This window comes from Pundamilia nyererei, unplaced genomic scaffold (assembly GCF_000239375.1).
Source record: "Pundamilia nyererei isolate P.nyererei 1_Seehausen unplaced genomic scaffold, PunNye1.0 scaffold00088, whole genome shotgun sequence".
NCBI lineage: Eukaryota > Metazoa > Chordata > Actinopteri > Cichliformes > Cichlidae > Pundamilia > Pundamilia nyererei.
The window spans coordinates 239,136-260,730 of NW_005187489.1; the positions used below are offsets into that span (position 1 = coordinate 239,136).

General features: G+C 41.4%; 1 protein-coding gene across 1 annotated transcript in view; it reads right to left on the minus strand.

Annotated features, from left to right (window-relative positions):
* The window catches only part of LOC102200859 (apoptosis-stimulating of p53 protein 1-like), a 46,282-nt gene that overhangs the window by 9,200 nt on the left and 15,487 nt on the right, over positions 1-21,595 (minus strand). The window contains exons 5-13 of the mRNA XM_013912366.1: positions 11,357-11,452; positions 7,274-7,330; positions 6,585-6,705; positions 6,244-6,323; positions 5,982-6,149; positions 5,435-5,575; positions 5,160-5,355; positions 4,677-4,802; positions 215-290 (exon numbers count right to left, since the gene is read on the minus strand). Of these exons, the coding sequence (XP_013767820.1) occupies positions 215-290; positions 4,677-4,802; positions 5,160-5,355; positions 5,435-5,575; positions 5,982-6,149; positions 6,244-6,323; positions 6,585-6,705; positions 7,274-7,330; positions 11,357-11,452 (1,061 nt within the window). The remainder of the gene's footprint in view (positions 1-214; positions 291-4,676; positions 4,803-5,159; positions 5,356-5,434; positions 5,576-5,981; positions 6,150-6,243; positions 6,324-6,584; positions 6,706-7,273; positions 7,331-11,356; positions 11,453-21,595) is intronic.

Consider the following 21,595-nt stretch of genomic DNA (forward strand, 5'->3'; position numbering starts at 1 on the left):
TTTTTTTTTCTTCTTACACCAAGACATTCATGACTGCTTCCCATGGAGATTTTCCTCCTTAGACATTTTGAGTTGAAAAGTTCACACCATCACTTCACTGCTAAGCAGAAGCCTCAAGTGAGCCTTGATACCTCTATAACATCGCTTACAGTGCAATAAATTATTTATTATGATCACAGAATTCATGAGAATAACTAATATAACTGAGAATTACACCAGTACCTGTTCTGGACTGTTGGTCCTCCAGTCTGTTACGCTCTTAGTGATGGTGGGCCACGGTGCTTCATTGGCTGAAGGGAGAAAGCGGCAGAGAGTCAGGGAGCCGAGGAAGGGATCAAAACAGGAAAGGAAATTAAAGTGAGAAAGAAGCAAATAAATCCAAATGGAAAAGACAGATGAAAAAAGATACTATGAACGGTTAAGTAACTAAAAAAATGATCGGTTAAAGGGAGTGTATATAATGTGTATTTGTTGCATATACATGTATATTTTAATGCTGCTAAAATAGCATACACAGAGCATGTCTGTAGTTTACTCGGCAACATAAATCCAAGCGGACAATGCACTGATTCCCAACCAGGCCTACTCCAGGCGCTTACACCTTTCACTTTTCAAGAGTTACAATTAAATTAAAAAAAAAAGGTTCTTAGCAAGAAAAAGTGAGAAAATTAAGAATGAATGGTTGAAAAGGACATCTAAAATAACAATACTAAGTAAAGGTAACTCATCAATACTTAAAATTTGTAGCCAATATAATGTAAGTTGTAATAATGCACAGTGACTGACAATAGCAGTCACAGAAAATGACTCGTGGCTGCAGTTAAACTATTTTTACTAGAAGAATAAAACCTCTAAAAAACAGGAAGCCGCTACAATCAGGGTTTAAAACAGAACAAAACTCTACAATGTGAAGTTTAACTCAGCCTCTGTCTCTGCAGAGGTGTTGTTACATAATAAACTGGCTCAGTTCAGTGCAGAGTCACAGTAGTAAATCTTCAGCCACTGTTGTTTGTGACAGCTAAGGTCAACAGCCTAGCTCAATGCTTTGGAATTTCATGGCAACTTGGCCACACCCTTGAAGACATTTAACAGGAAATAGCTTTGTGAAGAAGTCAGGTGATCTTCCAAGGTATTGCAGAAGTGGAGAAGAAATGACTGATGGAGATCCACCATCAAAGCCGTGGCGCTAAAATGGCTAAATAAGTGCTGCTAAATAAAATTCCACATAATGTTAAACTCCAGCAGCCATTTACAAACTGTTACCTAACCATTTCGCCCAGTCACGTCACAGTCCTGGCTCATACCAGACTAATACTGATTAACTCTTCAACCCAGGAGCCACGCAGTCTGTACAGTAAGTTGTGCTGCGAAACCTGTTGGCTGCTTTAACCTGCTGACCTCGGGAAGAAAACAGTCACGACAGGAAACAAGCAGTCAGTTCTGTGAGAGGTGGAAACTTGGCCGCCTGCCCCTGAGAGCCCAGATTAGAAGCAGTCACTCAGTGTTATAGAGGAAAGACAGTTTACAGCACAGTCACGGTACGTCCTGGTGCAAACGACAAACGGGTCATGCAGTAAAGCGTTTCAGCCTCACCACTCAAGTCTCTTTAGTTCACCATTTTTAAGCGTTTGAGTTTGATATTCTGTCTGTAAAATATGATGTTGCCATAATCAGCAGCCACAGCATTTAATGCAAACAAATGATTAAATGCAATGCTCTGCTGAGAAATCTCTCCTCCTGCCTTTGACGTAGATAACAGCCCAGCTCTGTATCTGAACAGCATCATGGTGGCTCTGTGGTTCCAGGCAGACCATTCTGTTTCTGAGTTCTCCCCTGTGAGCTCCAGTTTCTCTCTCCATTTAAAAACATCTAATTTGATGCTGTGAGGACGCTTTCACAAGAGAGATTTCACTTCCTGTTTAAATAAAGGTTTGGCTGAAAAACTGCACGCTCATACAGTAATGAAATCACTGTATGTAGCCACACATGCTAAAGCATAACCTGATTTATAGTCTATTTTTCTTTAAATGCGAACGTGTTTTACAAGATAAAATCTTTTCGTATTAAAAACAGAGCGAATTCACGACAATGTTTTTGAAACGTGAAGCGTAATTTTGATCTTCTTTTGCTGCTGGTTCAGTGAATTTTGGTCGGAGAGAGACCAAAGCTGCAGTTTCGGAATCTGTGAGATGTCAGCTTTCAGCCCCGACAGCGTGTCCGTGGACGTGCCGTCAGGTGAACGGTCCACACTTTGTGTTTACATCTTTTTGCGGAATCCGTTTACCTGCTCTTTAATAGTTCTGCTGGTTGTTGAAATAGTTTTGTGAGCTTTAACATGAGATGCTGGCATTTCTCGCAAAATACATTTATATTCAAAAATCAATTCAGGATTTAATGAATCGATATTGTATTTTTCCAAACTAAAATCGATTTGAATCGGAGAAAAACGATTTTTTAAACACATCACAATTATTGAGGTCATATATAAGAGAGGATCACGATCATTTTCTCACAGACTTTTATATAATCTGACTTCTATTTACAGCTGGAGAAGTCGCACCCTGATGGCCATGAATAAAAATGCAGCTTTTCAGAGCCAGACTCAACAGCCACCTTTCATATACAGTCACATTACAAAAACTGCTTACAAATGGCCTCACGTAATGAGAAGGAACTGAAGGAGTTCACCAGAAACAGATCCAACATCTTTCACCCAACCATCAGGATGCACAACAGAAAGCTTTAGATCCAAATATAAAATTATTATAAAAAGTAGTGTAATAAATATCCATCGTTTCAGCACTTTCTAGCAAATATGAGCCAGTTTTGTTTAACATATTTTAAACAAATAAATGATTCCTTGCTTTGCTTTTTTTCTGGGCTTAATCTCCCCGATGACATCACCCTCTCACCTAAAACCTCTTGTTATCCGACTCCCTCACACACTCATCACACGTACTAAAGATAGTTACAATTCAGGCTTTCTCTCATTCATGTGCAATGGCCCCCTGCCCAGTAGACTGTTGATTTGATTTACAACTACGAATTTTCCGCATTACATAAGCAGCGACATTAATAGAACTGTGGCATTTGCTTTGGGATTCAAGAACACAATGGGTGTTAAAACAAAGCTGGTTGAAGACTCTTTATTTTACTTCAGTGTAGGTGAAAAAAATAGATATCGGCAGTTTAAATTGTGTTTTTCCACACTGTGTAGGAAGAGATGTCGGAATAAATAAACTCGAGTCTAAAGCCAGACTTTGGTTTATTTTCTGAAGCTGTGCTTCTTAACCCTGAGCAGCTGTTGGCTATCAGATGGCATGTCTGCACCCTTGTACACTCGACCTTTACAATTTAGGGTCCTTTGAGCAGCTGATTCAATTATGTTTTGTCTCTTTACCATCTGGTCTGCATAGCGGTTTAAACACGAGCGTGCTCGGTTTGAATGCATCCACTCTGGGAGTCAGATTAAGAAAATGTGTGCTGTGAATGCCTTTTTCTATTTTGGGTCTTTACAGCTGGCTCCAAAAGTGAGTCAGTCCCTATAAACTCCCGTGTTAAAATGTTCAAGTTTACAGCAGATATGAACACATTTAGAACCACATACACAGAAATTTTAAGCTCTCTGTATTAAATTTCCCCTTCATGACAATAACGGAGGTCAACTTTTAGTAAACTCAGTTCCTTAAACTGAACCGCTCAACTACATCTGTGGCATTTTGGAACATACTGGAATCTTTTTAAAATCCATTATCTGAAAATGACAGTGATCGCTATGTAGACTGCTGGACTAACCTCCTAATTAACTTGCACTAATTAGCAGGAATACAGTCTATGATAACTGCTCATGAACATGTTTTTCTGACACACACAGAGACACACACACACACACACACACACTTATTCCTGGACAGAAAAATAACTTCTTGCTGGACTGGGATGGTTTATAAATCGAATAAAACATCTTGCTCTGAATGAGCACCATCACTGGATCTTTCTAAAAAAAAAAATATATATAAAATAGTGTCATACCTAGATTTATTTCCCACATATTCAAGCTTTGATTGATTGATTTGATTCGAAACCTCTGACCTGATTTGAACCGATTTAACGAATGTTATGTGCCTTGTGTATGAGGAGCTGTACACAAAATCTCAGTCTCCTACCTGCAAAACTGTGTTTTCTACAAGGCTCCAAATCTGCTGTCTCAGATCACACGTCTGACATTAACTTTCTAGGTTAACTCAAGCTGCGTGTCTCCAGTTACTCTCAAGAGCAGCACCCTGACCTCCTTAGAGGCCATATTTACAGAGCCATACCACCAAATATTCACCCTAAAAAACTCACACAAGCAGTTTCTAGATAACAGAATGTTTAAACGTCTGCTCAAAAAATCTATTAAGTGAATCTTTCGAGTGGTCATCCCCTTCTTTTTCACATAAACATGTGGTGCTATGTTGAAATAATATTATAACCTATAAACTAATTTTCACTACTATCCCATACACTGTTTTGATACTTTACACTTGGATTTGTGTAAGGTGACTTTTGGCAACTGAGCAACTTGTTTTTTGTGTAAAAACGAGGAGTTAAGGCTGAAGGTGCTGCTAGCATCGTGCTATCACCAATAAACCCAGCGGTGAGTAAGTGTGTTTAGTGGTTTCTCCTGGACTCACTGTTACTGTCGCCCCCCTGAGGGGACAGAGGCCCCTCCCACCGCTCAGTGGGCTCTGACAGGACGATGTCTAAATCTGACTCTTTCCATTGGCTGGGAGGCTTCCTGATGGCACTCCTCTCTTCCTCTGTAAGGCCACACCCACCACCACAGACAACACCAACCACGAGACAGTAACACCCACCAAACAACAGCACAGACGTAAACATCACCACCATGACATCGGAATGACGAAAACAACAGCGAGACCCACACCAGCACCACAACACATTACAAAACAGCAATCACAGAACCACCACATTAAATCATTGAACATTGGAGAGAACACCGACAGAGAAGGGGAAGAGGGAAAAAACACGACAGGAGAAAGAAATGGAAGAAGAGCAAGTTAGAGGTCAGACAGCGATATAGACAAACCAAGTCTGGTAAAGCACAGAGACTTAAAATGGGGGAAAAAAACAAAACAAAATAAACATCCACCAACCTGAGAGGGAGCGAATGTGGCTGAGAGGGGTGGGTTTGGGCGGTGGGTCAGCTGGGAGCGGGTACCCTGGCTCTTGTCTCCCCTCGGATGGAACCTGGATGTAGGGGCAGACAGCTGCCACTCGACCCGAAACTCCAGCACCGGGGTGGGAAGAGCTTTGAGGGGAGGACAGAGTGCCTCCATTCATACGACTTAACTGAAGTGGACACAGAGACACCCAGAATGAGACTCATATAACATGATAAAGAAAGACCAGACTTCTTTGCAGACTGCACCTCTGCTCTCTTCTTATGCAGGCGTTCTCTCAGGTCACCGATGCGTTGATCCATCACGGTCACCTGGGCGTTCCTCTTGTTCAGCAGCTCCTTATTCTGGGCCAACTTGCTGCTCTGCTCCAGATTGTGCCGGTTACGAGCCTTAAAAACCCCCAAAACGTTTTACTCACATTTATGATTTCTGACACCCAAAGCAGGCAGGAGAAGGTCGCACTAAACATCTTTTTTTCTGCAATATTTTTATTATGTTTTTGATTGGTTTTAAAATAGCTGTGATCAGACAGCCACATTATATCCACTGTAGGTACCAAACTAGTATAACCTCATGGCATTTACAGTGTTTATTGCATTGCTTATTTGCATGAGCTTCTAAAACATATTGTTCCCACATGCTTAGATGGTTTGGTGGTGCAGCGGAGGTGTTGGTAGAACAGGTGTCCTTTGTTTTTCCAACCAGATTGAGACATAAACATTTACTACACATCTTTTCAATTAGCCGTAAAGATTGCTTGGCAAAGGCCAAGTGTTTGCTCAGGGTATAGTTTACCTGCAGCTCCTGGTAAAGTTTCCTCAGCTCCAGAGCTGCAGGGCCTGAAAGAGGCGATCCCTTATGACCAGTGCCTGCACCCTGGGGTCCCGTGGGTGCCCCCTGACCTGGTGCACCAGAGTGTAGCTGCAGGCGTCCTCTCCTCAAATCCTCCAGCTGCTGAGTCAACTGTTAGACCAAAATTAAATACATATATGTGCACATATATCTTATCAAATCAAATCAGCTTCAAAGTTTATAGAAACCAAATAAATTTTCGTACCTGGTCGACTCTGATCACCGCAGTCTGCAGCTCCGCCTGCTTCTCCTGAAACAGGCTGCTCACATGGTCGATCTCTGCAGCTACACACAGAGAGCAGGACGTCAGATTGAAATTACATCGCTGTAGTTATTAAGATTTTTAGTGCTCAGATTCTACAGAAATACATATAAACACCGAGCACACTGTAAGTGACTGAGTAAATGGTCAAAAAAAATCCCTCACGCTGCAGCATCAAGGCTTTATGAGGTTAAATTCATGGTCTTTTAATATGCAGTCGTTTACTTCAGGGCCTGTAATCCACAGTCACCAACTCTACAGTGTTACAGAGTGTTTAGGCTTACAGAGGTTTCCGTTGATCAGTTTGCTGTAGTCGACTTGGCCTCTCATGGCTCGGATCTTCTTCAGCTTCGCTTCCTGCGTCTCCACTCGCTCTTTGAGCCGCTGCAGCTTCTCAGCTTCAGACTGAAAAAGAGAAGTCAGTGTTTAAAGTGGTTAAAAACTCCCCATACACTCAGGTGGTGGCAGTTCCAGTCATTTAGGTATACTGAAAGGATACCTGCTCTGTAATTTAACTAAAATGTGACCCAAGATGCAGAAAAATACATGTTTTAGTTGATTATTTACTGTCTCAGTTTCAGGAATAAATGCCTACAATGTGTTTAATTTGAAGATGCTCAAATGAATTCTGAAGGTTGTCCAATGAAAGCGCAGGTATTTGCTTTACTTGGAAAATACTTGCAGACAGCAGTAATCAACAGACAGAGCTTCAGCACCTGTTAACATTTAGCCCTCTGACAGACAAACAGGAAACTTAACCTTCAGCGAACTGGCCTCTAGGTAAGACTGCAGTCACATTATTAGATATAAACCACATAAAGGAAGCAGTATGCAGATTATTGTATTTTAAACTGTATTAGTTTGATGAATATATTGCTCACACAATTGTGAGTAAAGCAACAAAGCAAACTTTAAATAGGGTGTCCTTGTGCTGTATAGACTCAAAGAAGACTAACAGAGGTGTGGATCGCACCTGTGACTGTCCCTGGTTGGATCTGCCTCCTTGCTGAAGATACCTCAGTCTCTGTTCCTGCAGGAAACAAAAGTACAGTGAAAGTAGAGTCATTTCCAGACTTTCATTTATTTCATTTGAAAAGTGGCATGGCATTTTCAGTTTTAAAGACACTAAATCATGTTTTGCAAACCCAGCCAGAAAAAACTAAAAAGTACTATTTTTATATTATAAAAATAAGATTATCTGGTATACCAACTAAACTTAGCGAGGTTGAGCCCTTTTTCACTTCGAGAACCTGAAAGCCTGTTTTCTGAATCAGCTCACTGACTGAGGAGGATCCTACACAAACAGAGGAGCAACAGTGGCATTTGTTCCAGCACTTCAATCAGCAGAATTCAAATTTGATAAACGTGTTGGTGTTATTTGGTTACATTTTCAGCACTGCCTGTTAAATCCAACTAAATGACTATAGAAATGAAAACTACGTTTCAGGTGGTTTTAAAAGAGCATCTGACACAAATATTTTGGGTCTTTAATGAATTCAGGCCGGTGCTGTCGACTGATTGGCCAGTTTGCTGTCTGGCTCATTATTTGTCAAGCTGTCATTCAAAAATTTCACGAGTTCTCAGTGAAAAACAAATCACATTCAGTTTATGCACCGATAGCAGAATTATTTCACGGTGCTCATGAATTTGATTTCCTCTGTGACCTTTCCAGGGAGTGCCCAACGTTTCGCCCTGTGACAGATGAAATAGGCCCCAGACCCCCACTGCAACCCTGAATTGGTTGAGTGGTTAAGAAGATTAATGGAAAGATGGATAATATTTTCTGGTTTTTGGTGCTTTGAGAACACATGCATGTGTTTTCACATTGTTCCCTCTCATTTTGCACACCTGCATGTTAATCTTATTTTTCATAAATAAAATCTTATTTCAAATGTTGGTGAAATAGATGAGTGTGCCGCTTCATACCATGCATCCTGTTGTACACACATAATACCAGATTATATATATCAGCAGCACTAGCACCAGCAGCTTATTGCCGTGTTTAAGTGTTTATCTTTACTCTACATAAAACATGCATTTTCTGGACCATCACATCTGCAGCTACACACAGCCGTCATCTATCTCAACCTCAACCTTTACTTGAGCCATAAGATCTTAATAAAGCTGAAACTGTAAGTCAAACTTGGAGGCACCAGTTACCCCACTCGTCTAATATTTTACCAAAGAACAGAATGTCAGATTCCTCATTAATGAGGAATTAATTAAAGGCTGGCATCACTTTACCAGGAGCAACAGTGAATTGGAGTACTTAATGACTTAAGTACAGTTTCCACAAACTGCAAAGAAATCTAGTGGGATAAACTGGGCCCTTTGGTGTGCAAGTACTGGTCCGTGGTCCACATGTTGGATGCCCATGTGTTAGACCTAACAGTCAGCTGGTCTTCTGCATTCATAAAATATGAATTATTCATTTAAACGAGAAGTGTTTTCAGTGCTGAATAGTGAGGGCAGGAACACTTAATCATCTGGCCGTGCACATCCTTAGTCAACAGCATAATACTATAATAACTGCCATGCATGCAGTTTATTTTCACCCGATCATCACATCCAACTCCGAAGACCATCAGCTGCTATTGATTTTCATTTAAGCTTGTGTGTATCTATGTATCTGACACACACAATAAACTACAGTGAGGAGACAGAGAAAGGCTGTGATGTGTGATGCTGACTGAAGCAGTTTACACCACTCACTCTGTATTTTGCAGGTACATAGTACGGCTGACCTGTGTGTGTGTGCGTGTGCGTGTGTGTGTGTGCATGCGTTTGTGTGTCTCTCTCTTTCACATAAACACACAAAGAGGAGGAGAAAAGGGCATGTTGGCAGGAAGCTGCCCTGCTAACACATTACATAAGAGAAGGGTGTTTAATTACAGACGTAGTGCAGGAATAAAAGTTTTTATGTTTTCAACTTTTTATTTTCCAGGAAGTCATCAATCTACGTTTCGTTATATTAATGTTGAGAAGACAGAAAATGTTTCTACATCAGCGCCTGGGATTTTTTTCATCCAGCAAGGAAATGCTTGAGCAAGCTGGAAGGAAACACTTAATAGCTGTCAAATTACAGAAGCAGTTAAACTGCTGCTTTAAAAAAAAAAAAGCTGGATATCAGCATTAAACTGACAGGCAAAAGAAATCACTTCCACAGCAGTCTTGAAAAACTCAAAATGGCCAAATAAAAGTTTGTGGTTGATGCATTTTATCGAAAACTTTACCAAATGAATGCCGTTTGGCTCACTTTCCTGACTCCTTCCTGGAGTACAATACTGGGTAAACTTCCCAGCAGCTGTAGATCCCTGCTGAACTCATTTCCTGCTAACTCAGAAGGCCACTTCCTGAATCTGGGGATGGGGCTGAATGACCATGATCTGTGTCTCCAGATATTTTCTCACATGTGCTGCAGCCCTGAAGCTTTCGAAACATCAGCCAAAAGAGTCAAAAGTGAGAAAAAGTCGAGTTCACACCACATCAAAAAAGAAGCATCTTTACCCCTTTCTTTGATAAAGACCTCTGTTCTGAATCCAGGCAGTATTTGTTTATCCCCAAGGGGCAATTAACATACAACAGAGCAGCATAACGTTGACGAGAAGGACAATAAGAACAAGCAATAAGAGTGAGACAATAAATAGACAGAATATACAGTTTTAAAATTACACAGTTTTTAAATTAAAGTGACTGAAAGAGGGGGGAGAGAATAACATGAAAGCATGGGTCTATGCTGCCTTGTATCAATGCTTCATGCTTGTGGTGGTGGTTTAATGGTGCAGGAGATATTTTCCTGGCACACATTTGGCCCGGTAGCACCAACCGAGTATTGTTTAAATACCACAGCCTACTTGAGCGTTGTTGCTGACCATGTCCATGCCTCTATGACCACAGTGTACTTATCTCAAACTCTAATTAATCTCATATTAGTTTCTTTTACATGACAATGAGTTCACTTTTAGTCCACTATAGCATGCTTGGGATGTAGTGGAATGGGGATTTGCATCATGGTTGTTCAGCCAATAAATCTGCAGCGACTGTGTGAGGCTATCACATCAATATGGACCAAAATCTCAGCACTAGCAAGGTCCACCAAACAACATTTCTACAAGTCTAACTTCTTTTTTATGGTCAGCCTAGCTAAAAATCCATAGCTCAGTCTTCTGCAACAAAGCCGGCTGCAAGGAAAAACAAAACTTGCGTTTACAGTTCCAACACTCTGAAATGGGCTAGAACAAACTGAGCCTGTGGTGCTGTAGTTGCGTTCCTATTTTTAAGTTCAGCTCCTATGTGAAGGCTTTCCAAATGTTCAAACGACCCAAATTATGTTGTTCTAAAACAGAAACTCTTTCATGACAAAACAGACGCACTATGTAAAGACCCACACTGTCCAGTCTCTCAGATCTGCTCAAACTGTCCCCCTTCAACATCAACAACGTGTGCACATCTACAACTGACGGGGTATATATGTACTTGAAAAAAAACAACGACAAAAAAACTTAATCTGGGCGTAGCAATATTTTGACCCATGTCACCTTGGGCTTAAGGGGTTAACGTGCAAACTCCCCAGCACAAACTTACTGTGACCTTCAACTGTGCGAGTTTTCATCGATTTGTGCTGATGTGAGAAGAGCGCTGGTAATAGTCTGGAGAGCAGCTGTCATGTGCGCTTCCTCCTGCACGCTCCACCCAGGCAGCTCCCTCAGGTAAACCTCACTGAGTATTTCTAAACCAGACTATCTCCTGTGTGGTGCATGTAAGAAACTGCAGCCTCGGAAAAAGTCTTAACTCAATTCTCCCCAGCCTACGTCTGAAAACGACATCTCTCCTCCAGAGCCAATCTTTCACGTCGTTCCTCAAACCCTGAACTCAATCACACACACACACAAAAAAAGATGCATGTGATGTGATGCGCACACACATTCATCTGAGGCTCCAGGGGCCTCAAAGCCGACCTTTTCAGACAGACTCTAATGTAGCTAACCTTACATTAACTGACAGGCAATCCATCCAGCAGCTCTGTGTGCGTGTACAGTATGAGTGAGTGTTTTACCTTGGCGAGCAACATCTGTTGCTGAGCCTCTATTTGTTGTTGTTGTCTTGTGGCCATTTCTTGGAGCTCAGAGAGGGTCAGCTCCACACGGGGAACCTACACCGGCACACAGGGGTTATACATTAATACATTATGTACATAGAGACAGACAGTGTTTTCCCACAGTTTCCATCCATTACACGTCTCACTGTTGCTGTCGAGATGAAAACCCAAACTGTGACAGGAGATAAAGCACAGCTGCACACATATATCACCTCACATTTTAGGTCACTGAGCAGCTTCACTGAATGTTATTAGGCAGGCAGCTGGTGGCTCTGGAAGAGTGACAGAATTATAGTTTAGGGCTAAGAAAAAAAAAAAATCGCCAGAATCATCACCTTTCCCTCACAGTATTTCCTTACAGATACATCTCTGGGAGAGTGCTTTGTTCAGGAATATCTTTCTAGAGACTGATGTGTGTTTGCGTGTACGTGTGAGGGTGGGAAACTGGGAGGAATGCCTTTAGCAGACAACAGCGGAAGGTTTCAACCCAGCTACATCCTACTATTGTGCACATTTACTTATGAACACACACAGACACACACTGCACCTGGGGTGTTATATTCATTTCCAGTTCACAGTGAAGTCAGACAAGCTGGATATGACTACATCTGTCCTTTAATAGCCAGGTTATCAGAACACGGCTCCACGATTACAATACTTTTCAACAGACTGCGGTACAGTATTATAATATTTAATAATTATTGTTTGACAGTTTGACTCCTACAACACCAGAAAGGTCTGGCCTCTGGAGATATTTTACTATCAGCGTGTGAATGACTGATTATGACATAATACACTACATCAACTTAAGCCATCCTAGGACAGAGAAAATGGAGTTTCAACCTGGGATTAAAAATGTGATCATACTATTAAACCTCAGACAGGCTTACAGCTTCATTTAGTTTAACCCCCCATCCAGAGTAACATTGACGTATGAATATCATCCATCACTCCCATTTGGGCTGAACAAACTCCGCCTATTGTGCTGCAACTGTATTCTTATGCAAAGTTAATCTCAAATCTGAAGCTTTTCCAAATGTCAAAATGACTCAGATGATGTTCTACAAAAACAAAAACTGTCTTATGGGCAAATGAATGCATGAGCATTAAAGATGAAGACTCTGTACACTGATATCTATTGAAATTTGCTCCCATCAACATCTTCCATTTTTAAGACTCGTCGTGTGACTGTTGTTTCCAATTTTGAACCCCTAACATATGAGCCATCTGCCCACATCACCGGGCGAGAATGTGAGTTGTGAATAATTTTTAAAAAACTGCGAACTTTTCAGTTATACTTAGTTTATTGCATTACATCACCAAGAAGTATTTATTTCCTTGGTCAGCCTTGGAAACACTATATGATTAGTATAGTAGATTACTTATACAGCACAGATATCTATTAGGGCAGTTTGATCATCTAAAAGGAATCAGTCGGGACCTGAGATGAAACCCTGAGGAATACCAGAGTTAACAGATTGTGGTGGGACAACATTATAAGTAATATAAACGAGTATGGCAAAATCTAAGATGGTTATTAGTATAAATGATATACTCACAAACAGGGAGTATCAGAGTATCAATAACAGAGGTCTAAACAGTAAAACCAGTGCAGATGGGCCTTAAATGGGAATCGCTTGTAAAGGCCAGCAGGGGGCGGTTGCTCAAGAACAAGACAGATTGGATAAAATTCTTGGCAACTGACTCGTGATTACTTTAGTAAACCCTTTTCTCTTGAGTTTATGGGCTCAATCACTAGTTTCAAGTCCAATGTAATAAAACATGATGTTCATTTTATAAATTATGGTCCTTATTAGTGACCCTGAGACCTTGAGTATGCAATGTCCTTCGGTTTCTTTGTCATGTGTTTTCACTTGTGTCATCTGGTTTCAAAAAGCTGAAATGGTAATGGCCAAAATGCTTCAGAAACCAGCGATTACAATGTTATTGGCTGACATTACAGTGGCTACTTCCTTCTTTATACTCAGTCTTTGGATACACAGTTTTAAAGGGTCAGTTCATCTATGTTCAGTGCACTAAAATCATTTGTACTTATGTGAGTTCTGAGTTCTGATCATTGCAGGTTTTTGCCAGATGTCTGCTTGAAACCATGGACGTTTTTTTTTTTTTTTTGATGGCGCTCAAGGAAAAAAAAATCCCAAATCAGTCTTTTTATCTAAATAATCTACAGTCTTCTCTGTGAGAGCTACATTGGTGTCTGTTTGACTTGAAATGATTATTGGCAGTACTTCAGTGGCCTGAATTTGGGGACTGCTCCGATTATCGGACACAGAAACTGGAGACAGAAGAGTCTGTTGTTACTGGCATTTAATGGGACTTGGAGTAAGGGTTGAGTAGTTCAAGTAAAAATGATTTTTTTTTCCCAGTGATAAGACAGAAATAGTTTCCAAACGTTAAATTAGGGTCGAAGAGGACGGAGGCCACTGCAAATTTTGTTAAATGTGTGAAAAAATATTGATGTCTAAGTGGAGACTTAGATGTGCCATGACTAAGGGAGGCGCTGATGAATAACTCCATTACCCAGAACAGCGCCCTTGGGTTATGACACAAGTTATGAAATCAGTGAAACAAATTAAAATCATCATCAATTTAACTACTGGAAGCTCTAACTCTGGCAGCACTAGTGCTATGCTAAATATCAGTATTGGTGATTAATAGCCCTGACAGCCACACTGTGCTATAGACCGTGGACTGAGTTACGTAAATCTACATAAAACATAATGCACACATAGTGTATTCCACTGCAATACATCATGTTTTAGACAGTGACATTATGCACAATACACAAGGTTTTCCAGGCAGTGTCGCCACATATCATTAGCTAATTGCTGACTTTTGGGATCCTGTGGTTCCTCACTTTGATGTGCAACAATAATTGCATTGTTTTCTCATATCTCAAGAGTAATATCAGAGCCAATCAGCATAAGACACTTTAAGATTTTTTATATTTTTTAAGCCCTTTCAGTCTGATATCCCTTTAAAATGTATATAATGCATAGATGGAACTAGAGGGTGGGGCTTCAGACAAGGAGCAAAAAGGAGTTTTTATGCTTACATGCAGTAACCATACGTGGTTGATGAAGGATGCAGTCAGACTAGGCACACTTGTCTTGTGCCATGCCTGAGCCTGATAGCCTCCCCTCCACACAGACTAAACTAAAACTGCGCAACAGCATGCTTCAGTCTTTTCTGTCCACTGCTGAAACCACTGCTCCTTTCTCTCTCTCTCCTCTCAGTTCCTCGTTCTTTTAGTGCACGCTCTGCGTTTTTATCATGAAGAAAAGTGCTTTTGCAGAGCATCGTGAGGTTCATGAGTTTACGTATTTATGCTTTAATTGGTGTCGTTTCACATCGGCCTTTCTCGTTGCCTTATTGATTTATGAATTTGTTAACATGGCGATTTTCAGTTAAACTTCAGAAATGCTGTTGTTGGTGCCAAAATGTTGAAGTTCTACATAGTTACAACATGCACAACATGTCCTCTCGGACCCACCTGTTAAAGTCAGACAGGGCAGAATGGATGGATGGTCTGACTTTGGGGGTCAAACATGCTCAGGCACAGCTCTGATCACCTAAAGTGAGTATACACTTCATTTTTACTCTGATATAAAGCCGTCCAGAGACCATATATAGATTTCAGGCACCTAGTGACATAATGTGGCAGGACCTGAGATAAATTCTCTCAACTTCCACAGAGTGCAGGATGCCACTGATTGACATATGAACTCATGGTAAATACATTAGTGGCTTACCAAGGCAACCAGAGCCTAAAATGCCCACTAGTGACCAGCAGTCAGTTTCAAAGTCATGCATGATGATGGACTCGTTTCCAGTTGCAGCTTAATGCCCGTACAGTCACCTGGATGAGTTGCCAGCATTCTTTCTCATGCTACATGCATAACAATCCTACTACTGCCAGCACTGAGGACCTTTTAGAGCTGTTCATTTGAATATGTTTTAGTAAAATTTTTCCTGCCGTGTATGATTTTTGTTCCATTTTTCACGTTATTCATTAAATTATATTGTCCTCTTTTTTCTGCCTCTGCTCTCCATCACAGCCGAGCCTGCTCCTATCCTTAAGCAAGAAAAGTAATTGTTTTCTTTCTATTGCTTTTGTATCACGAGTGTTTGCACAGGAGTACACGTGTGTGTTATTTGAAAATATACTAAACTAGAATCCTGCAATGCATCAGCACTTTTCACATTTTGGAGCCATCGCAAATACATTTTAGAAGCATCTAGAAAAAGCTCTGAAGATTCGACTGCAGCTGGTTTCAGAAAAGCAAACATGATACGTATTGCTCTGTAAACACCCTGAGCAGTTTTGCTGACTTCCTCAGTTTAAAAACCTCCGTCTGCAGGACTGAGGCTGAGGATCGCTTGTCAGTCAAAGCCGTGTGTGAGACAGTTTTCCTGGGATTTCCTGCCACTGAAGTCCTCTAAATGCTTCAGCTTCTAGCTTTCCACTGATTCAAATGGGAACATGCACTCCAGCTACAGGAAAGTTAAAAATTCACCTGACACTTAGCCACAGTGTCATGCCGCTCATGCTGTTAATAACACATCCTGCAGACTGTGTTGCTACGAGCCCCCCGCTGACGTTAACATGCAGTTCCTACCAGCATCCCGCTGTGCTGTATTTACCTGCAGGCTGTCCCATGTGATCCTGCAGGAGCGGACTTTAATTTTGCTGCATTGTCCTTCAACAGTAAATTCCTGCACCAAATCTACCTCATTCCACTCCATCCTCACAAGCGTCTCAGAGACACGCCGGACCTTAATGCTTTCTGATGGAAAAGCGTTGCCAGAGGCTTGCACGAGAACCGCTTAAAGAGGAGGAAATGAGAGCGATCCTTATCACAACTTTCCCTCTCGTCCGCCTGGTGATGTGCTGAGATTTACGACACTCGCTCTTCCTCTCCCTCACTCGCTCGGCCCACACACCCTCCCTTCTCCTCCTTTCTCTCTCTCTCTCTCATAAAAACTCTCGATTATTAGTGCGTTCTCATGTGACGTTTTTACAGAGAGCAAATTCCACCGATGTGACACCGCTTTCAACTGCCACAGTAAACATGAAAAAACACAAATAGGTGCGAAACGAGAGAAGGAACTCCTCGCCGCCCTCGTTTTCTGTTTTCTTTCAGTATCACCCTCTTTTTCTGTTATTGCTCTCAGTTTCCAGTCTCTTCGACCTCAACCTTTTCTTCATCTATTCGTCTCCACTCCTCCTTCACTTTTCTCTCTGCTTATTAAGCCCAATCTTTCTCCTTATCTGTATTCTTTCATCTCTCTTTCTCTCAGTCCTTGTCATTTCTCTGCAGCTGGATTTTTGCTGCAGCGACATCCTCTCTCACTCTCTTTCCCTCTCTCTCCTCTCACACCTCCCTTTTTCTTTCTCCTACTTTCTCTCAGAAGGAAAATCACTGCACCACAGCCTGGTGGGGCACTAGCTGCTCTCAACAACCTCTGCCTCCTGCTCCAGATGTGTGGTGTAAAAAAGGTGAAGATGATCAATGGCTGTGGTAGTATGCATGGCGCACACACTATACAGTTAACAGCTGACTGCTGCTGCGTCATATTTTCATTCACACACACACACACACACACACACACACACACACACACACACAGAGTGACATGTGACTCAGATGCTGCATCACACATTTTCATCTTTCACACAGACAAACACACATTAGTTATTCCTCAAAGACATCAAAACTCTCACGACCTCCGGCTTTTAATGGAAATCACAGCCAACAGATATGTTGCCAGAGCAACACTAAAATCATTTTAGATATGACAATTTTGCACATATCCAAGAAGAAATAGCAAAAATGTTACTTTTAACAGTTTAATAGCTGAAGCTCAGATCTCCCAATAATTTAATTCTTGCAATGTTTTTCCAAACTTGACTAAAACGTGACCTCTTTTCTATGAGTGACTCCGGGAAGGTTGGCAAAATGACTTGGGTTTTTAAGGAAATGGAAATCTTGACGCTAGTATCTGACTGCAATGGAAACACCAAGAACATTAACTGTTGCACCGGTGCCATCAATGAGTTCAGTCTGCAGCCACTTTAAGAAGAGGATCACAGGGCATTCTTCTAAGTTGGGTAAGTTTAAGGGAGATACCAGAGCTTTTAACTTAGTTACTTCTGTAACTAAACATCAATTACATTTAAAGTGTTTTCTTGTTGCGGCCTGCATTGTTGTATTGTTGTTCTAAATGTTTTATAGCAGGTGAATAGTCAGTTTCAGGTTTGCATCACTCATTTAATAATGCATAACACAAAGATTTCAATAAAGAGCTTCAATATTTTTGTGGATACAGTGTTATAGATGCAACATTAGGATGTTCAAAGATCCATATTTGGACTTTGCTTTTAGATGGAGGTGTTCTGGTGCTTTGTTTGGCTCCAGGATCCACATTTTGGCTGTCAAAACCCTTTTCCACCAACACTTTGCTGTGCCAGTGCAGAGCCAGTTCTTTCTTGGTGTCTTTTCAGAAACAGCCCACATTTACAGAATAACGAGAACAAAATATTTACTAATAGAAGTTTGGATCCACTTATCTGTCCTGATTTTCATTTCATTGAAGTTACCCAACTTTTTGTTTTTGGTGAGAACATGTGGAACCAGTTCTAGACTGGAAAAGAGCAATTTGTGCCGTGGACTCCTGATAGACAGAGGAGCTGCTTTCTCACTCATGGTCCAGGTGGAAAACAGTGATCTGAAGGTGACTGAAGTTTCTGACGTGCTCTTTATGCTGTGCCACGTTTCCTTCTTGAAAAAATGATTAAACATCTACATGCCTGGATGGCAGTAGAGTGTGTGATCTGGGTTTTGATCTCAACCATGTGGGTGCTCACCTGCTTTGCTCAGTTGTCAGTTTTGTTGGCTCTAACTGGTGGAGAAGTCCTAGTTTAGGGCAAACAAAATTGGGCTACTTTGATGACAGCAGGGGGAGGCTTTGAGGCTTGGATAGTAATATTTGGTGTCAGACAACCCTGGCAACCTGAGCAGTGTGTGTTTTTCAGCTGTAAACTACTTTCTCATGGTGCAATTGTGCCTATAATCTGAAGCACATGGAGATATTTGACCTTCTTAGTGTGTGCACACTGCCTTTCTCAACAGTGCTCAAAGTTATGCATACAAACACACACATTGTTCTGATCATAGGTCCCTCCAGTAATAAAACCCATCCCCTGCCCATCTGCTGTGCACCTCCAGTAAAAATATTTCTCTAAATTTACAATAACAGCCTTCAGACATTCCTGAAGCCCCAGGCCGGACCAAAGGGGAAAGCTCTGTTATCAGAAGAGCTTCAGTAACCAACATCCACACAGCAGGGTGGCCTGGTGGCTGCAAACATCCTATAACTGAAAGAGCTCATCTTTGAACTTGTCCATCATGTGACCCGACTGTGTCCTTGGGCAAAGCAGTTAACAGCATTTAATTTAAGAGTATAGGAAGCTTCGGCACAGCAGCACCTGGACTTGCGTCACAGGAGGCAATTCAAGTCCGCAGACGCCCCTGACCCTGGACTTTGAAAGGCTTCATATTAATTTAAATCAACACATCCCCTGATGTGTGTTTGGTCAAGAGCGCTCAGACACACCTGACTGCTTAATATATCCCACAGCAGCGCTCCCACATGCAGCTGGATGGGGTTGAGTTACACAGAGCAGGATCAGCAAACTGAATTCTGTGCCTTAACTCAAAGTGTATGACGGCCCTCGTGGTTACTCTGAGGTCAGGGGCGAGGTTTGTAAGAGGGTGTGCTGCAAAGGGAAAGGCCTGCAAGACACCAGCATTAAGTAGTAACAGCTACTCATTTATTGAGCAACTAGCACTGTGTCAGTCAGATGAGAAACTATATGCTAACATGTTTTTCCTAAACAGAATAAAGTGAAACAACACAGCGACCATCTCTAATTTAGAGTATGTGTCAGTCCTTCAAAGAGCGGCACAGTTTGAGGACACAGACGGCTCCCTGATGCAGTTAATGTCAGCACAAAAATTTTATTTCATCTGTAATTTATTATGCATCAGTACTATTGGCTAACAGCAGGACAGTATATGCTAACAAAATGCACCACTCAGAGCCATGCCAAATGTGTCAGAGGGAATCCTCTTGATTTGTTTTTTCCCTGAGATGCGAGCATAAAAATATGACACATCTGGACTGGTCATTAGACAGCCATGCCCTCCTTTCCCTAATACTGTTAGAAACTAGCTGGGTCCTGACCAGGTTGGTGTATGCTAATAGCTATTATATGCTTCCAACAAACAGAGTTAGTACTTCAAAAACTTTCAGTTTACAATTAAATGTCTATCAGTGTTTTTTGACTTGTGGTTCCGTGTTGCAGTGGTTAAGGCTTCAGGCCACCAAAGATTACTGGGGAAAACTGTGAAATTCGGTAACCAGGGAGTGGCTACAGGAGGTTGCTGGCCAGGTAAAATCGATCTATAATCCACATTGATCCATACGATGACCTGTCTGCAAATGCTCGCCATTTACTCTCCGAGCTCCAGAGAAAGGTGTGGCTTTCTGCTACAATCAACACAATTCAAAAGGTACATCACACCTTTCACAGTTTCACTACTGCTTGACGTGTCGTGTTTTTGTGTTTCAAACTGTGGGCAACCAGGTCAATCTGCTAGTGGCCAAAACAACTGCAAAGAGGTTTTCATTGCTGTACTACAAACCTTTTTCAACCAATTTCACTTAGTGACTGATAGGAAAGTCCAGCACCAAAATCCAGTTGGGGAATACATATTTATTCCTAATGACTGGTGATTGTCAAGGCGTCACTGGCTGGTCTCTAGACTCCTGTGATTGGGGCCTAATATATATGCCTTACACACAAAAGATTACCAGTTTCAGACCAGAAGGAGACACAAACCCAGCCTCACAAGCCAGTCATATTCTATTGCAGGTCCCAAATTCAGATAAATGAAAATGCTGCATCAGAATGGCATCCAACATCTAAAATATATAACAATAAATCTGTGCCAAATCAAACATGTGGATCCATCTGTTGTGGTAAAGTCTTCAGAAATACTTAAAAAAAATCTGAGCAGTTTGAGGCATAAATGAAACTCTACATGATTTTCTCTGTAGCTGTGCACACACGTAATGATGGATAGACTGAAAACCTTGTGGCGTAGATGAAAATATCACAACTAAAATCATCATCCAGGAACCACAAATACAGGTAAAAAATGTCACTACAATCTGTAAAATATAACCATCAAATATAAATGAGTCTTTACTCGACTGACTTTACTAGGCTGCTCTTGGAGCTCGTGTATTTGTCCTTTTTTGTCGGAGAATGACAAAGTCTGGTCTACTTTTTAAAGAAAACAGGGAATACTCACTTATCCTGGATTGTTGCAGTCAAAAACTTAAAGGATGAATCACTATTCATTAGTGAATAACAATTCTAAAAACTACTACACACCGATGTCTTTCACACATCGCTGTCATCTTTACATCATCCTGTGGCAAGAAACAGCATCTGGTGTGCGTTTGTGTGCGTAAGTGAGTGAGCGCTTTTGGATATGATTACACAGCGCCAACAGCTACACCCCAACTCGGAGACACGCTTCCAAATCCCAAAGTAAGGCTGACACACACACACACACACACACGCACACACACACACACACACAGACAAAATAACACAGTCAAGCAAGAAGAAGCCACACCCTGTTTTCACAAGATGTAAACCACACTGATTCACTGACACACAGAGAGACACACGGCCAAACGCTCCACCCTGACACATAGACAAACTGCTCGTAAAGTATCCAGCCAATGTGTGTGAGTGCAACCAGAGTCAGAGAATATCTCTCAGAAGTTTAGGGAGGAGAAAACAAGCTTATACACAATTATTCACTCGCTCAAAGTCACCTTCAGATTGGCTTCTGTTTGGTGGAGTTATTCTACTGTTTCATCTATAGTGAAAAGGTCAAAAAAAGTGGAAATCGCATCAACGTAGCTTCAAACACACACACACACACACACACACACACACACACACACACACACACACACACACACACACACACACACACACACAAAATGTACTCCACGTGTCAGCAGGGAAAATGAATTTTCTTTGTTTCACACCTAGTGTTTAATTCCATTTAGCCAATATGTTTGCACAACACT